The sequence below is a fragment of the Echiichthys vipera genome, assembly GCF_963691815.1.
Source record: "Echiichthys vipera genome assembly, chromosome: X".
In the NCBI taxonomy this organism is placed as follows: Eukaryota; Metazoa; Chordata; class Actinopteri; order Perciformes; family Trachinidae; genus Echiichthys; species Echiichthys vipera.
Genome location: NC_139825.1, coordinates 36,230,073 through 36,247,921, shown reverse-complemented (window position 1 = coordinate 36,247,921; position 17,849 = coordinate 36,230,073). Strand labels below are relative to the sequence as shown.

At 38.1% G+C, this 17,849-nt stretch overlaps 1 protein-coding gene across 1 annotated transcript in view; it reads right to left on the bottom strand.

Moving 5' to 3' along the window:
- slc2a9l2 (solute carrier family 2 member 9, like 2) overlaps positions 1-17,849 on the bottom strand; it is a gene marked incomplete at its 3' end in the record, with an annotated part of 127,137 nt that overhangs the window by 75,098 nt on the left and 34,190 nt on the right. Inside the window, exons 7-9 of the mRNA XM_083939221.1 lie at positions 11,740-11,872; positions 4,309-4,496; positions 3,022-3,132 (exon numbers count right to left, since the gene is read on the bottom strand). Coding sequence (XP_083795347.1) covers positions 3,022-3,132; positions 4,309-4,496; positions 11,740-11,872 — 432 coding nt within the window. The remainder of the gene's footprint in view (positions 1-3,021; positions 3,133-4,308; positions 4,497-11,739; positions 11,873-17,849) is intronic.

Genomic DNA, 17,849 nt, shown 5'->3' with positions numbered 1-17,849 from the left:
TCAGGCTCCGTCGTATCTTAAAGAGCTCATAGTACCGTATTACCCGACTAGATCGCTGCGCTCTGAGAATGCAGGGCTACTTGTCGTTCCTAGAGTCTCCAAAAGCAGAATGGGAGGCAGAGCCTTCCGCTACCAATCTCCTCTCCTGTGGAACCAACTCCCAAGTGTTATTCGGAAGACAGACACTGTCCCCATATTATGAGTAAACTTAAAACTTTCCTTTTTGATAAAGCTTACAGCTAGGGCTTAAGAGCCCTTAGCAATGTTGTGATTAGTAGGCTGATTTTTGTTCTGCTTAATTATGCTGCTATAGGCCTAGTCTGCCTGGGGATAATACTTTTCCTGATACTCTGAGATTCTCTGCTCTCTGTCTGTATCAGTCATGTCTCATCAATGCATGTTACTAATTCAACTTCCCGGAGTTGTTTGTGCTTTGTCATCTCGCAGGTCTCTGCTGATCGTGGTGGTGCCTGCTGCCATGGTCCTGCATGACGCTTCCTGCTACTATTATAATCTATCACCTTAGCTGTGCTTGTTTCTACTATTCTGCTGTATTAACTGCCATAACATATAAGTCATATTCACATTACTATAGATATTATTATAGTTTGGTTGCTTGCATCTCTGAAAGTGTGTCTGTCTCTGTCTTTGTGTCTGTCTTTGTCTCTCTCTGTCCATCTATCCGTCTTTTCTCTCTTTCTCTCTCCTTTTCCTTCTCCCCCAACCCGTCAAGACAGATGTCCGTCCTCCACAGAGCTGGGTCCGTCCAACGTTCCTGTCTGTTATAGGGAAGGTTTTTCGTTGCCACCATACTCTACGGGGGGAATTGTTGGGTCTATGTAAATCATAAATAAGTCACAGAGTGTGGTCTATACCTAGTCTGTAAAGTGTCCTAAGATAAATTTTGTAATGAATGAAATTGAATTGAATTGAATTGAACCTGGTCCTGGGTCTTCCCCGAAGCCTCCTCGCAGCTGGACTTGCAAGGAAAACCTTGCTAGGGAGGTGCCCAGGGGGCATCCTAGAAGCCCGAACCACCTTGATGGGCTCCTTTCAACGCAAAGGAGCAGCGGCTCTACTCCGAGTTCCTGATGGATGGCAGAACTTGTCACCCTATCTCGAGATTCCAGCCACTCTCCTGAGAAAACCCATTTCGGCCGTCATCTAAATCAATGACATAGTACGTCAGTGTTTCTACAGCAACAGTTAACTAGATTTAAATTGAAACTATCGACTCCTTATTTCTCATATGGACACCTTGTGTCAAAGCAGTTTGTTGCTTGGGAATGGAAGACGTGAATTATTTTAGAATTACTTTATTTATCCCGCAACGGGGAAATGAAGAGAAGATAGGACTATGCTGCCGCAGGACCCTTCTCTTGGGTTCAAGATGCTGTTATATCTTGATGGATGTAAATGTCTATTATGGGTTTTCATTATTGATTTGTTACATGTAATATTTTTATCAACATGTTATGTATAGTAATTGCACAGAGATCTCCACATATTGCTCTGAATTAGAATGCTTCATTATCTGCCTAACAAGCTGCTAACAGAGACACTCCCACCTAATTAATAACTCAGCTGAGCTGTTTAAGGCAAAGTGGTCTCTGCTCCATCATTTAGCTGCTGGCGGGAATGTACTCTTGCCAACAGCAGTGCCTTTTCACTTCAACAGAGCTGACAAAGTTTGACCAACATCGCAGCTGCGAGGTTTCACCACATTAACCAAGAATAACAAAACTTTGGTCGAGTGCATTACATTTACTAGGCAACTAATGTTTTGGTGTAGAAAAAAATTATTTTGATGGGAGGATAATTCTGATCTCAGATTAGCAAAACTCAAACGACAGTCTTTCATGTACAACAGCCCCCACAGTCTTATCTTTTCTCAATGGTATTTCAATGTCAACTACTGCCTATTTACAGGTGTTTAGCCTCTACATGATAATGATGTAGTGGAAAAACATGCTACTATATCTTTATTTACCATCTCTATTTTTGCTTTTTCATGTCCCATTTAGGAAATCCTTAAGGGATTAATTGAAAAATGTCAGCATTTAAAAAAGAACAAATGGACACATTTATATTCCTGCACTGAGAAGTTGCTGATTTATTCAGTAAACTATCTATGGTCAACTTACTTCACATCAAGATTAGGAGAAGAGACATTTCCTTAAAGTGATAACACATAACCTTTTTTGTTAAACTTCATTATGAAGTAAATGTTGATTGCACAATTTAATGGCTATAGAAAATGACAACACCAGCTTCTAGATTGGTCCCTCATGAGCCTCCTTTTCACTATGCAATTCTGTTTGCCACTGTGTATGAACTTCTGGGAAACGTATGTCTCACTTTACGGTGCAAAGGAAGAGGTGTGCTTGAGTGCTTGAGTTGTGCCTGTACTTATGAAGGTAATAAAATAACACAGAGGCTTTGTAGTCTGAAACAACAGTTAACAGTTTTTCTTTCCACATCATCAACAGCAGCGCATTACAGCGTCACTACTTCGTTCTTACCTTTCACAATAAAAAGCCTAGACATATAAAGTTATACCTCATCACTGCTTACCACAAAGCATCTTTCTAAGAGATTAGTATATAAAAACAGCTTACAACTCAACAAAACAGCTTAAATAATTTATCATCAGGTAGCATGAAAGTTAGATGGTGGAACCGGATTAAAAGTGGAAACTCTAATGTTACCTTGCAAAAGAAAAACAGCCCCATGGATGGGAGAAGAGGAAGAGTGATAAAAACTGTTCTTTCTACTAAGCTAGACGAGTAAGTAACAAAACCTAACCTTACTGCCCCTACTTATTCATACTGCTGGGTGTTTTACTCTGCCTTTATCATAGCACTGAGATTGGGGTTTCTGGTTTTAATTCAGTTGTTTCTTGCTTTGGAGAGCTAGACTGTTAGCACTAGCACACAGCAAAATGTACCTTGTAATGATTTGAAAGAGCAACCTCATGGCCAGAATCCAACACTTTGGTGGATTTAAAGTAGCAAAACTCACCGAGATGATGGCAGCCAAAGTCTCTATGGCCCCAGTGCTCAGTGTGATATAGGGGAGAATGTTCTCGGCGAAGCCTGCTTCCCGTAGGATCCCATTGGTGTAGTACCAGATCTATGAAAAGTAATACACACACACACACACACACAGACACACACACACACACACACACACACATATATATATATATATATATATATATATATATATATATATATATATAGGCAACAGTCAGAAATTATTATTATTTTGAAGAGGTACAGCACTGATGCTGCAGGAATATTTCTCAGCTGTCAACTTCAGAATGAGCACTTGGTTCCACTGCAGCACGAAAAGTCTCTACTATCACTGACGGACTATTATATTCATTCATTGACATTCATTCGAGTCATTTGACAGGACTGATGGTAATGGCAAAAGAAAATAAAGACCTCCAGAGTGATCTAAATTAATTTCCTGTCTTCTTGGAATGAAAATGTAAATGAGAACATGTTCATTGGATAATTCAGATTAGAATTAGACTTTGTGATTTCTATCTTAACATTATATTACTGAAAGTCCATCAACTTATCAAATGTGAAAGATTGATCACAAATATTATTCCTTTGGATATTCATCCTGAATATGAATTTGAGGACAAATTACCAATCCATTTGCATGCATTGCAGACTACATGTAACGGTCAAAGAACATGTGTGTTTGCCCACTTTAACTCATAAATTATAGCTTAAACATGACAAGTTCCTTCTTGCTAGTAGAGCCCTCATAGATACGTGGGAGTTTGAATTGTTTCTGATTAAAGTACAAACCAGTGTCATTTTAAAAGAAGTTTATGGTAATAACTCTTTTAATTGTAAGTCTTTGTTAATAATTTATTTTGCATTATTCCTCATGGAGATAGAATTTACATCATATAAAGTCAGTTTTCCTCAGTTCACTGTGTATTTTAAGTACCAGATGGCAGCAATAAGTAGCAATGCTATGATGAATATTTTTACTCTTTTAACTAAAATATATATATATATTAATGTGCAAAATGGGATTTTCAAAAACAAATTTGCCAATTAAAAACGTACTTATCTTTAAGAGGCCACATACTGTATATAGCGTTGCACCTGTGCATGCACAGACCCAGGGGGCACTGCAATGTGCCGCTTGATTTTGTCCAACAATTCTACATTGTTAAACTAAGTGACAGAGTTATAAATATATAATATAATAGGTAGCCTAGCACAAAGAACCGGATTCCACTGTCAATCTGAGAAAAGTGAAATAACAACTGCGTCTTACAGCATTGAGGCCACAGAGCTGATAGCAGGCCATGACGATGATGATGGTGATGAGCTGCCAGCGAACAGCTTGGTTCCTCAGCAGCTGTAACACTGAGGCAGTCTGTAGGTTGTCCTGAGCCCGAGCCTCCGCATGAACCTCTTCCAGCTCCTGGGATACATCTTTCTTTCCCAAAAACCTCTGGAAGGCTGACCCACACACCCACACACACACACGAAAAATGAATCCCCAAGATTATTGATTGCACTCAGAGCATTGTTTATTTATACGCTTTCAAACTGTTACTCTGTGATAATCATGATGTGGCTAAAATATTTTTATCTCACCATGTTTTCACTATGAAAAAAACCCTCTGTATGTAAAGAACCGGCTTTGCAAATGTTAAATGAGGATGGATTAATGTATTTGTTTGGCCTCAGGGACATGTTAATGAGTACAAAGAACCTACACTTTGATTGAACAACTGATTGTTAACAAGAAAAGTTGACAGGTTTCCTGTAGTCAGACAGATCTGTGGCATACCCTAAGGCTACATTCTGGTCCCGTCATGTTCTCAATTTAAATGCTTCCTCCTTCAATTCATCAACACATTTTACTGCAATGCAGGTGACAGTGACTCATTCCTCTCTATCTGCCAGCAACCGCAGTGATTTAAAGATGTAAATGTTCCAATATGTTGGCCTCTGCTAAATGCGGACAAAGTGTTCTTAAGGTCACAGACACCAATATGCTAAATATCAGCCACATGTACCATCTGTAATTTATGGCAAACTTCACGATGAAAAATATTCAATTAAAACAGTCTGCCTGACTTGTTGTGCAATGTTAATGCACTTATTCTATATCAAGCCTAGTTGGAGCTAAATTATGTTATATTCTCTTAGTCATAGGAAGAAAAAGACACAGAAACAGACACATTTTTATATTTATGTGTGCAGAGCTGAGAAGGTTTCTGGTAATCATTTGCAGCTTGGCCAGTTGAAGGTTGTTTGAACTAGTGCAGCTTGAATGTGATGGACTGGAGAGGGTAGGTGTGTGTAGAGAGACCTCTTTCCTCATTTTAATCCCCTCTCCTGTAAAAGTGAATCCCTGGTGTTATGGGAACTCAAGGTACAGGCTAAGAACTTGACCGAAATAGCAAATCTCTACACACCAACATGGATACACAGTCTGAACAGTGACCAAAAAAAAGTCTAGAAGACCTGACAAACTAAAGCCTGGTCCAATGTCTCCAGGGTGACATGGTGCAGCACTTTTAATGCATGAAGACTGTGTGGGTGGGTGTAAACACATCTGTTCATGCTACAGTACACTAGGCAGGATTTTGACATTGTCTCAGAAAGTTAAAAAACTAGAAAAAAAATACAAGCCTGATACTTACAGATGTGTTTCAACAGTATGCCCCACTAATTTATATTTCATATGCTTACCCATTGTCCAAAATATTAATATACTTTTTGCATGGGAAGGAAATAACCAACACTAAAGAGAAATATAATTCCTCAACAGTGTACAAATGCAGGGAAAGCAGGACTCACCTATGTTACTGGAACAACAATTACAGAGCCAAATAACTCTGTAATGTTTGTTCCAGTAACATATATATTTATATATATATATATATATATATATGTATATTGTAAACCCATGTTACCAGATTAATTTGATTTAGTTGCCCACCATGAGACCTTGCCTCAATGTAATTATCATCCAGATGAGTACATGTTAATGTGCATTTACGTGCCTCTCCCTGCTGATAGAAAATATGACGCCCTGATTTAATTTAGAATCATACTGGGGCTGTCAATGTCAGTGGCATCAAATGAAAGTGATGTTTATATAATGTGCAACAGTAGCATTGTCCCTACAGAGGTAACCTATTTTATTTTCCCCGCAGGAGGACAGTGGGGCTCCACTCTATGTCACTGTTGTGGCCTGAGGACTCACAGCGTGCGACAGTCTGACAGACTGTTGGAGGAACGATTGTTAAACATTACTGCAGAAATAAAACTAAAAATATTGGAAAAGGTGTTAAATATTTAAAGAGTGTATGAAAAGGATTGACAGGAATGTAAATGTGGACTGTGGGGGTATTTTTGCTTTAATTTATAAGTATTTTCTATACTTTGATTATTGTCAATAAGTCCCATGAGAAGACCAAAACAAAAATTTACAGTACAGTCTGCCTCTCAATAGTTTCCAAATATGAAGGTTGTTTCCTTACTCTGCCTCTGAGCCCCAAAGCCCATTATTTCCTACTGATAATGTCAATCTAAAGGTCACAAATTACTCATTTTAAGTTTGAAAAAGGCACAGTAATTTTCCTTTTTTAATTTCATCTAATTTCCTTTCCATTTTTGTCGAGGACAATTTTTAGCTACGGATAAACACACTCTTAGTGCACTAGTTTTTTATATCACCTGGACGGTGTACTTGGCATTGAATCAAAATAAACTGCAATGCGTGTTCATGGTAACAAAGGAACATATCAATGGAGGTGGCAAAGACCGCAGTTCCAAGATTGTCTCTTTAGGCTGGCCCCAAATGGGAGTCAATCTCTGTAGAGCCCGATGTTAAAATGCCTAACCTTACAGCAGAAATAAACTCTCAGATTTCCCCATTGAGGACAACTGTACCTGGTGTGAATAATTATTACTCACCCATTTAAATCATATTGAGGCTTAAAGTTCTGCATAGTTAAGGGCGTGGACACATTGGGTGACTGGTGGCTAGCACAGACTATGGGCTTCATTTGGCCAATATCAGCTCCATCCTTCATTTTAGGTGTGGCTTTTATATGTGTTTTTAATTGAGAGAATTCCTGATTCCTGTCAGTTTATACACAGAGGTTTGCAAAATTCACAGATTTGCTAAAATCAGAGGCTATTTAACATTAACACAAAGCCGCATATGCAAAACATTCAGGTAGCAGCTTCTCCTTTTTAGCCGGCGCAGACCAGTCACTTTCACTACTTGAAATGTTTTCCCGCTGGCAGTTCATATCGCTGGTGCTAATGTTGATAACATGAGAAACTTGATGACAGGCCAATATTAAACTTGTTGTTGTTTTCAGTGTCTGTACTCAGCCTAAGATCATCTGGGAAGGGAAAACTCTCCAGTCTCTAACACTTTGTATAATTACAGGTGTTTCTGTAGTTCCAACAACTCAGAGTGATTCATCTTCTCTCTAGCTGTTTGTGTCACATCAATTTCAAGAGACATTATTTCAGTGTGCCAAGATACATTCATCGACATTAGGCTTATCTAATATAAAAGGTCTTAGTTGGGGATTAGGGCCTAAAACATTTGATAGACTTGTAGTTCTGTGACACAGAGGGATAAGCTTAATCAGGCTGTGGATACACAGAAAACACTTGTTAGTCACTTCATTGTTGATTTTGGTCTTTTGGTGGATTTCTTAACAAAGAAAATCACAAACCTTTAAATTAGCTGGATGGTCAATTAATTTCAGCACAATGACTCAAACAGTGTTTCTACAAACGTGTAAAAATTATAAAATAATTTGATGGGGCAAAAATGGAACTGACAGCAAATAAGACGTGTCACAAGGAGTCTAATAAGTCTAGATCTGCTAGATTCAATCCCACGCCTTGATGCAAATCATAGAATATAATGCGTGCAAAGTTATTAATTAATTGATGTGGTGGAGAGCACGTTTGCCAATTGCACTGACAGCCTTTAGTATACAATATCCTTGTGTGACCTTTAAATGGAGGGCAGGAACACCACAGATATACAACATGACAAGAGACGAGACGGGGTGCAAGAGAACATGCTGTTCCTGTCTGACACTGTATGATGATAATAGGACACTACAGGGCCTCCCCTCAAGAATCGTGTGCACTGACAACAATTCCACGACAGGGATCTGCAGCGCTGTTCAGACTCGTGCCAGCAAAATGTTGGCTGGCAGTAGTAGGGAAGATGTGAGGGGAGTTTGGGAACGATATTCTTTCACCAAACACTCATCTTTTCCTGAGGGGTTGGTGAAACTTTTCACACAGCCAGTCATTGTCACCACTTGTTCAGAAAAGAACCACAGAGGACTTTTTTTCAAGCATATTATCAACACAGGCGTGGGTTTGAATCAAGCAGTTTTTTTTTGTTTTGATTTTGCCGTTTCAGACATATCCGACTCACTGTGGCACATCTTATTTGCTATCCCCAGTTACAAAGATTTCCAAACTCAGCATAACTTTGAAATTGTTGTTACGGGTTGAAACTTAACACATGGTTCATTTATAAAGTTATCATCCCGCTCACTTCACATTTTGTCTGTTAAAAAGAGAGAAAAGCACATTTCCTAATTCAAATTTGTTGAACACACTCAAGGTTGGAATTATTTATTCAGTGAGAGCAGCTATAAACAAAGACAGATGGCAGAAGGCGAGAGTGATCTAAAAATAAAAGTACTCACTCAAGAGAACCCAAGTACAAGAACAATGCTTGAAAACAAACACAAGAAAGTTGATGGAGTTAGTTTTTTTTTTTAAATGACACCTTTACGGGTACATCATAAAACCAAAATTAATAAGGATAATTAATAACAATGTGCCTGATAACTTTCCACAGTTTAAACAAAATGTATAATGTCTCTTAGCATTATAACCAGCTGTATAACGTTTTGATGTCTGATAAGCCTTGAAACTCATTGATCTGTTACTTAAAGTAAAATTCCGATGTAAAATCATCCCAGGGTCTTTTTCGTCTTTTTCCAACTTCCTGCTTTCTACCAAATGGACATCAGCCTCAAGCAGTTCTTGAGCAAATCACACAAATGGTGAATATGAGTCAATTCTATTAATTGTATAAGACACAGGTAATGTATAAAAATGTACAAAGACAAATGCATGTATACCAAATGCTGTCGATCGATGCTCCCTTTAATAATATAGTGAGTGAAGTCATGCGCAGAGTTGGGTAAAGAGCTGCTTAGGTAACAAAATTAAAACTATTTTTAGTAAACATTTTTTAAATGGTTAACAGTTCCTACAATTCATGTCAGACTAAAGTTACTGTGCCTACAGTCCGTTTGTTGCTTATTTTGATATCCAAACCGAATGCCACTACATCCATTATTCCTCATTAATACACTTTGGTCTATGGGGACACCTGTGGTGTTATCATCGTGTATTATTTTTGATATCTTCTTATGTTTCTATCAGATATTGTTAATCTGTCATTATCTTCAAATGAATGAGACAGGGGAACAAATACCACATAAATAATGACTCAGGGTCTATCCTGCCGAAACGCCTCTGATTTGCATGTGAGTCGCTTAAGCAGCCGTTTACCATGCGGTAGAGCAGGGCTGTTTTTCTTCCCTGAGAGAAGCCAGTTGCTGATTGGATGTAGCTCTCAACGGGATGTGACGTGTGCTAGTATACGTGTGTTAGTAGAATGCAGCGCAGAAAATTATCTGTTACTTGCACATAAGTTGATGTTGTCAATCATACAGGCCACCTTAAATCAAACTAGAACTATTCTGTATTTTTCACTGAGAAAGAGCGGCGTTTCACTGTAACACTGATAAGCTTATCAACAGCGATCGAAACCCATTCAGAGTGGTGCGTCACCTCGTAATAGTAATGAAACACAGTGAGTGAATGGCAAATTGAGGGGGAAGGCCCTGAAACTTTCCGAACGGCCAAATTTTTGAAAACACGCCTTTCCTGGAGTTAACACAGAGGTTCGGCAGTGCACATGTGCAGTGTTTCAATAGAAGAAGCCTGCAAAGTATACTGTATGCTTTCGTAGCATTTCTGGTATTACCAGAAAGATAAGAAATAATGTAAACCAAACCTGATTTAATGTAAACCAAAATCTGATTTCTATTTTAAAATGATCAATATTGCAGAATAAAATACCCTGTTGAAATGGATTTCATCATGTTTTCATGGGTTTTATGTATGTTGTAAAATAAACAGGATGCCTGTCATTACAAAGAACACAAGCAACCAAACAATGAGACTGCCCATCTATAAAGAATGGACACAGATATCAAGGCGTTCAACCCCAGAAACAACACAGATCAAAGTCAGGATGTCACAATTTTTATACAGGCTTTGTTAACACATACAGCTTAAGTTATGCCTCGACCCCATGCTATTCCTTCTTATGTCCTGTGTTTTAACATTCAACAAGACCATCTATGGTTATTCTCTTTTAACTTTTCCAACAAATTGTACTTCCTTTTTGTTTGTTTGGGTCCCGCAATATCTGCTACTGCAACCTAGCTATTTTATACGTACAGTAACTACTAAAATAATTTAGTTTGAGAAATATTGCGGTGATAGAATAAGAATTATTATGGTTAAAGTATTGTTGAAGATATGGTTCTTCAGGTGATTATACACATGAATATTATGTTATATTTGTGCCAATAGATCCTCCTAAATTCTTCACATTGGACGTTTAAGGGATCTTGCTGTCCTGAATTTTTTCTGTCATCATAGTGGTTTCCAAATCAGCCTCTGTTTCGACCACAAAGTTTATTTTTGATCCAAAACATGAAACCTTAGATATTTTAATCACTTGTAAAGGTCCTGCACACCCATAAACCCACTAAGGCTATCAAAAGTATAAATCCTTCAATACTTTTTCAATACCCCGTGTTTAAAACACTTAAAAACAAAGTAGATCTACAATCAGATTTTCAACCCAAGGCTGCACAAATGAAACTGCAAGGAAGAAAAACTAGAATATATTGTCTGCAGTGACTTTTTCTGGACTAACACGGTGTGCATGTTCATTAAAAAGAGAAATCAAATTAAAAAATGATCCTATTTGGTCTTTTTTTGGTCTTTTTTTCCCTTTTTGTTGTGGTATCAACAGAGGCGAAACCCACACAGAAGATTATCAAGAGGATGATTAGACCTTCTCTAAGGACTGTGGGCATGAACTAACATATTATCACATATTTGAAGCACCACTTAGGGCAGAGCAAATTATGCTATATCACATGAGGACATGGAAGCAAAGATACTGCATTAAAGTACCGTCCGAGGAACAATGATCTCTATGTTCATACTGGCACCTGACTATTGGTTTCAGACAGAGTTGAAAAATTAAAAAAAACTAGCCTTTTAAGAGTTTTGCGCATTAAAACTGAAGTGAAAACGGAGTGAAATCAAACATGAAATACTGTAAAAGCCACAAATCTGCAGTCACGGTAAACAACTCTATCAATCTCCTGCAGTTATACTACGGTAATTTGTGCAATGGAATCTCTTACTCCTGTTTAATCATTTGTTCAATCCCCAGGATGTGATTGGTATACAGACCAGAAAGTTGCTCTTAAAACATAACAAGCACAAATGTATTTGAGACATGATAGCCTAGTGCAGCATCCTGTATGCATTGTGCCAGTTTTTTGAGTGAGAGGGATGGCACCTGTAGTGCATACAATACCTTTTTCTGCTCCAGCCTCATCCCTCCTCTCTATCAGCAGGTAGCGAGGACTCTCTGGGAGGAAGGGCAGCACACACAGCTGTACAACCGCCGGCAACACCAGGAAGGAAAACAGGTAGGTCCACCTGGTTTCCTGCAGTCAAAACAGCCACAGAAGAACTACATCAAACCTTCAGACATCGAGTATGAATATTATATGCACCTTACTATACAGTTAGACAAAACTCATGCTCCATGGGATATGTGGATGGTAATCAATTTCTGCAAGAAGTGTTGATTCATTAAAATGCAGCATAAAAGTATGTGACATATGTGAAATGTTTCCCTAAATAGACAACATAGGTGGTAGCAGAGTAAAAGTGTTTCAGTTTTGACCCACTATCCCAACAAACTCCAAAATACTGAATCATAATTCTTGTACAGAGATGTTTCGATATTTTTTGATGAATGCCATATAACTTTATATCAATCCAATTTAAGTTCAATTTTATTCATGCATTCTCAGAGCGCAGCGTTCTAGTCGGGTAATAGGGTACTATGAGCTCTTTAAGATACGACGGAGCCTGACCAATAAGAGCTTTGTAGGTAAGGAGAAGGATTTTAAATTCTATTCTAGATTTTACAGGTAGCCAGTGCAAAGAAGCTAATACAGGAGAAATATGTTCTCTTCAATTCGTTTTAGTTAGTACACAAGCTGAAGCATTTAGGACCAACTGGAGACTCTTAACAGACTTATTGGAGCAGCCTGATAATAAGGAGTTGCAATAGTCCAGCCTGGAAGTAACAAATGCATGGACTAGTTTTTCTGCATCTTTCTGAGACACAATGTTCCTAATTTTCGCAATATTACGCAGGTGGAAATATGCAGTCCTTGTTGTTAGTTTTATGTGAGAATCGAAGGACATATCCTGATCAGAAATAACTCCCAGATTCCTTACTGGGGTGCTATAGGACAACACTACATCATCCAGAATAACAATATCTTTAGCTGCTGAGTTTCGGAGACCTTTGGGGCCTAGTACAATAACTTCAGTTTTATCTGAGTTTAACATCAGAAAATTGCAGGTCATCCAGCTTTTTATTTCCTTAATGCACATTTGAAGTTTAGCTAACTGATCAGTTGCTAACGGTTTGATTGACAAATATAATTGTGTATCATCAGCATTACAATTAAAATGTATTGAGTGCTTCCTTATAATATTTCATAAGTGAAGCATATATAAGTTGAATAGAATCGGTCCAAGGACAGAACCCTGTGGGACTCCGTGACTGACTTTAGTGTGCATGGAAGATTTGTCGTTAACATTTAAAAACTGAGCTCTATCTGATAAATACGACTTAAACCAGCTTAATGCGGTTCCTTTAATGCCAATTAGATGCTCCAGTCTCTGTAGCAGAATGTGATGGTCAATAGTGTCGAATGCAGCACTAAGATCTAGTAAAACAAGTACAGAGACAAATCCTTTATCTGAAGCTATTAGAAGGTCATTAGTAATTTTTACCAGTGCTGTCTCAGTGCTATGATTCATTCTAAATCCTGACTGGAAGTCCTCAAGTAACTCATTATTATGTAAAAAGTCACACAGCTGATTGGCGACTAATTTCTCGAGGATCTTAGAGAGAAAAGGAAGGTTAGATATAGGTCTATAGTTAGCTAGTACCTCAGGATCAAGACTGGACTTTTTAAGAAGATGTTTAATTACAGCTATTTTAAAAGACTGTGGTACATAACCTGCTGATAAAGACATGTTAATCATATCTAATACAGGAGTGCTAACTAAAGGTAACACTTCTTTAAGTAACTTAGTTGGAATAGAGTCTAGGAGACAAGTAGAGGGCTTTGATGCCGAAATAGTAGAGGTTAATTTGTTAAGGTCAGCTGTAGAAAAGCAATCCAAGAATATATCAGGTCGTACAGTTGTTTCTAAGGTTCCTGGGTTTGAAGAAAAATTGGTGCCAAGCAAGTTGATTTAGTCTCTAATAGTTATAATTTTGTCATTAAAGAAGGTCATGAAGTCGTTACTACTGAGGGTTATAGGAATACATGACTCAGTAGAGCTGTCAGCCCGGCTACAGTGCTGAAAAGAAATCTAGGATTGTTCTTATTCTCCTCTATTAAAGATGAGTAATAGGCTGCTCTGGCATTACTGAGGGCCTTCCTATATTTTTAAGACTTTCTTGCCAAACTAAGCAAGATTCCTCCAATTTAGTAGAACGCAATTTACTTTCCAATTTTCGAGATATTTGTTGTAATACACGGGTTTGTGAACCTCCTCCACTGCCTCGAGGAATATGAGTATTAATATGACTGGGAGGAGTGGATTCATTTAGGCTAACTTATTCTTCATGACACAGCCAGGTTTCAGTCAGACAGAGTAGATCAATATGGTTATCTGATATCAGATCATTTATTAATACAGCTTTAGATGACAGAGATCTGAGTCCACATTTTATTTTTCTAATTTTGTTGCATTATCGCAGATTTGGTGTTGATTTGTATCAAGTTTTTCTGTATATCTCCTCTTCTCTTAATTTTTGATTTAATTAATTTAGATGACCGTAAGATCCCTAGCATTTGTATAGGATACTGAGCTGGAAAGTGATCCACAGGGAGCGGTGTATTAAACTGTGAATCTGCATCCTGATCCCAACACTGGGTTGTTGTCAGGATTTAAGTTTGACAGTGAGTCAGAATGGAAAAAGAAACATAAATGAACTACTTTAAGTACATTTTTCAAGGCTAAATTACATGGTATTGGAGAGTATCGGAAAACAACTCCGGTTAAGTAACTCTCCCTATGGCTGCCACTGTAGATTAATGTACAGTACGCTAACAACATGGGGCGGTTTTGAAGTGGCCCCCCAATTTTGTATTAGAATTTAGTCAAGTGCACTCCTGCCTTATGGGAAAAAAATCAGTTGGTTGGTTTCCCAGATCATCAGCTGATTAAGAGGACAATACAGTGAAAATATATGATCGAAACATCTTCAAACTTAGGAACGCAGGGAACTGTGTCTCTTGTATCTGTATCACAACTATGTTATTGAGTCAATAAGCCAAACAGCCAAACACGAGTGAGTCATCTAGGATGTCTCAGTTCCATGTGATTATTTCACAAAACGCTTCAGAGGCTAAATATGCTTGATTTATGGAAGCTGGTATTGAACATGATCTTTTTGAAGTGTTTCTACAGCAGCAGCAGCAAAGAGCACTTTAGTAATTTAAAAATGGATTATAAATGATAATTCCTGGAAAATACACTGCACCACATTTTCACTTAAAAATGTTCTAGTTTATCAGCATGTCTCTTTGATACAAAGCATTTCTTGAATGCATCACTAACAACCAAATCTGACAGTATAGTCCTAATCGTCCTTGGCTTATTATCAATACTAATGGAAGTGTGAGACTGTGATGAAGGTCACCACCATCACACCCACCATATCTCTGACTGCCATACACTGTAAAAACACAGACATACTGTATGTGTATACCTCATAAAAAGCTTTACCCAAAGCTGATAGGATGCACAGCCTTTATAGTTTTGGCAGATCTATGCTTTGTGATTTTACTTAAGCAGGAGTGGAAGGGAGACATTTGTGGTTATGTAGAGATTGTAGTTATGCATTTGTAGTTATGCAGAGACTCTCTTACGGGAGAGAATGTCAGCCCTCAACTCAGAAGAAGTCTGCTGGGGATTCACTTGCTTAACCTTTACTAGGTGGAAAAAATATTATCAGACTTTCTAAAAAGTGTGTTTAAACTTTCTTTAATGACTCTGATGGATTCAGCTGTAAACTAACAACACTAGGGGTGTCCCCGACTAAAAATGTTCATAGTCGAATCTGATTAGTCACGTCTTGTCTATAGTTGACTAATCGTCAAATCAGTTGTTGTTTTTTTTTGCTCATGAAAAATATATATATATGGTATATTGGTATATTTATAACTGTAGTTTCACTTTCACCCTCACAGCGCTTTGTCAGACTGTGTCGGATTGAACGTCTATAATGACTGAATGAATGAAATGATGCTGATGATTAAACAGTAGGAGACTGTTGTATTTCTGGTGCCCAGATCGTTTTAAAGCCCAGCCCAGATGCACTCTGACGGTGCCGGATCCTAAATCGTACAATTTAGTCTACGAGAGGGAGGGGTATCCCGCAAACTAAGGAGAGAGATTAAAAGCACAAGTTATTTTCACATTTTTAGCAACAGTATTTATAAATAGGCTTATATTTATACCCAAATAGGCTATTTATCATGGTTTATTGGGAGCAACAAAGCATCTATATGTAAAATCAGACACCAGCTACCCCAATGCCAGAATGGAATAATCCATTATATCATAACCACATTTTGCACATTTTGTCGAATAGTCGACTATTCAGGTTCACCCCTAAACTACACACTCATAAGTTGTCCACCAAAATGTGAATTATGTGCCATACTGTACAGTTTAATGCACCTTTTAACTCTGGTGCAGAGAAGATTTCAGCAGTCCGACTCATTTAGAGATTGTAATTAAAGCTATATATTATTAGAATTGGTTGTTGGCCAAAACAGTGTAAACACAACATTGATTTTGTCACTCCATAAAGTTAATATAATAAACAAGTTGGCAAACCAGCAGACATGGAGCAACATTGTGTGTCTCTGTCCATATGACAAATGTAAGTAAAATATTCACTCTCCTTTTAGCTCTGTCTTTGGACTCCACCATCTCCCTAAGGAAATATCTAGCTTTTTAGCAGCTAAATGCTTGTTTAAGTTTACCAGCTAGTTGCTAACTTTGTCTGTATGCTTTTGCAGGGCAGTTGGGAGGAAAATTCATAAAAAGATTTCACAGCTTTTTTTTGGCTGCTAAACCTCCACAACTAAGACAAAAGGAAAGTTCTCAAAAAGCACCCAGAAAAGACACTTCTAACTGCACTTCCAAGATAATAGTGTGTGCTGTGCCATTTTTTAATTTGACTGGTGACACCTAGCTAATAAGCGTGTACACAAAATATCTTTGGGATTTTGGGGATTTATAATAAATACTTAGTTCCTGTTACTTTCTAGTATTACCTTGTATGACTTACTGGAAGCAGATGGCCGTTATTTATATCAAAAGGGTCCAGTAGGTGTAATAAGTTAAGGCTTCAGCCTACATTTTTTTCAGTCCTGTTTGGTTCTTGTATAGCTTTGTGTATATTTGTTTGATTTTGTTGGCAAGAAAGGAATTAAAATATTTTTTATTTATTGTTTGTTGCAGTGTATTGAGTCTTATCAGTTACAAATTACCCAACTATATTAAACTAACTAACTTACTAGTCTGGTTTACTGGTTGTACAGTGCTGGGACAAAGCCTGACATCTAGCGTCTCCCTCACTTGACAGAGGCCCCTTACTACCTTTTCTTTGGAAAGTGATCATGGTATGAGCAGGTTAATGTCATCAGGGTGACAATTATCAGGTTAGTTAATGGATGACAGGAAGGCCAGAACCCAAACATACACACATTCATACATACAAACATGCACACACACATTTTCAGCCCTCCCTACAATGCAAACTAAATGCACGCCTTATGGTGTCTACCAAAAGCTGTTAAACTAGGGCAAGCTGGGTGAGCCAGGCTGTGTCTCCCTCCTGGGCCATGTTCCTATCATCCCTAGTGATGAAAAACATCACAGCTCAAAAAGCCCTACTATGGCCTGGAGTGACACTCCTTTACACTAAGCTAAACAAAGCAGGCTGTATTATATGGGCCTCGCAATTTTTCTTTTTAGTTATCTTTTCTGAGTATGCATTAGGCTGCAGGGTGAACATTGTCTTCCTGTGCCTGAACAAAAGAGGAGGATGAAACATCTATATTTTTTGTCTTGAGCTGAACGAGGAACGAAACACAGGAGAATGTGCATATTATCAAGCTCTGGCTGCTGTTGCAGGAGGACCCCCACGAAGCCAGTGAAGGGGTTAGTGTGTCCAGGTTACCTCTCAGATAGAGTTAATAGAAATGCCAGGTGTCCCACATCTGTGATGTGTCCAATTATCCAAGCGACTATAATCTGAGTTGAGTCAGTCTTCATTACTTTAGCCTGTCAAATCATTCCTCAAGTGAGAAA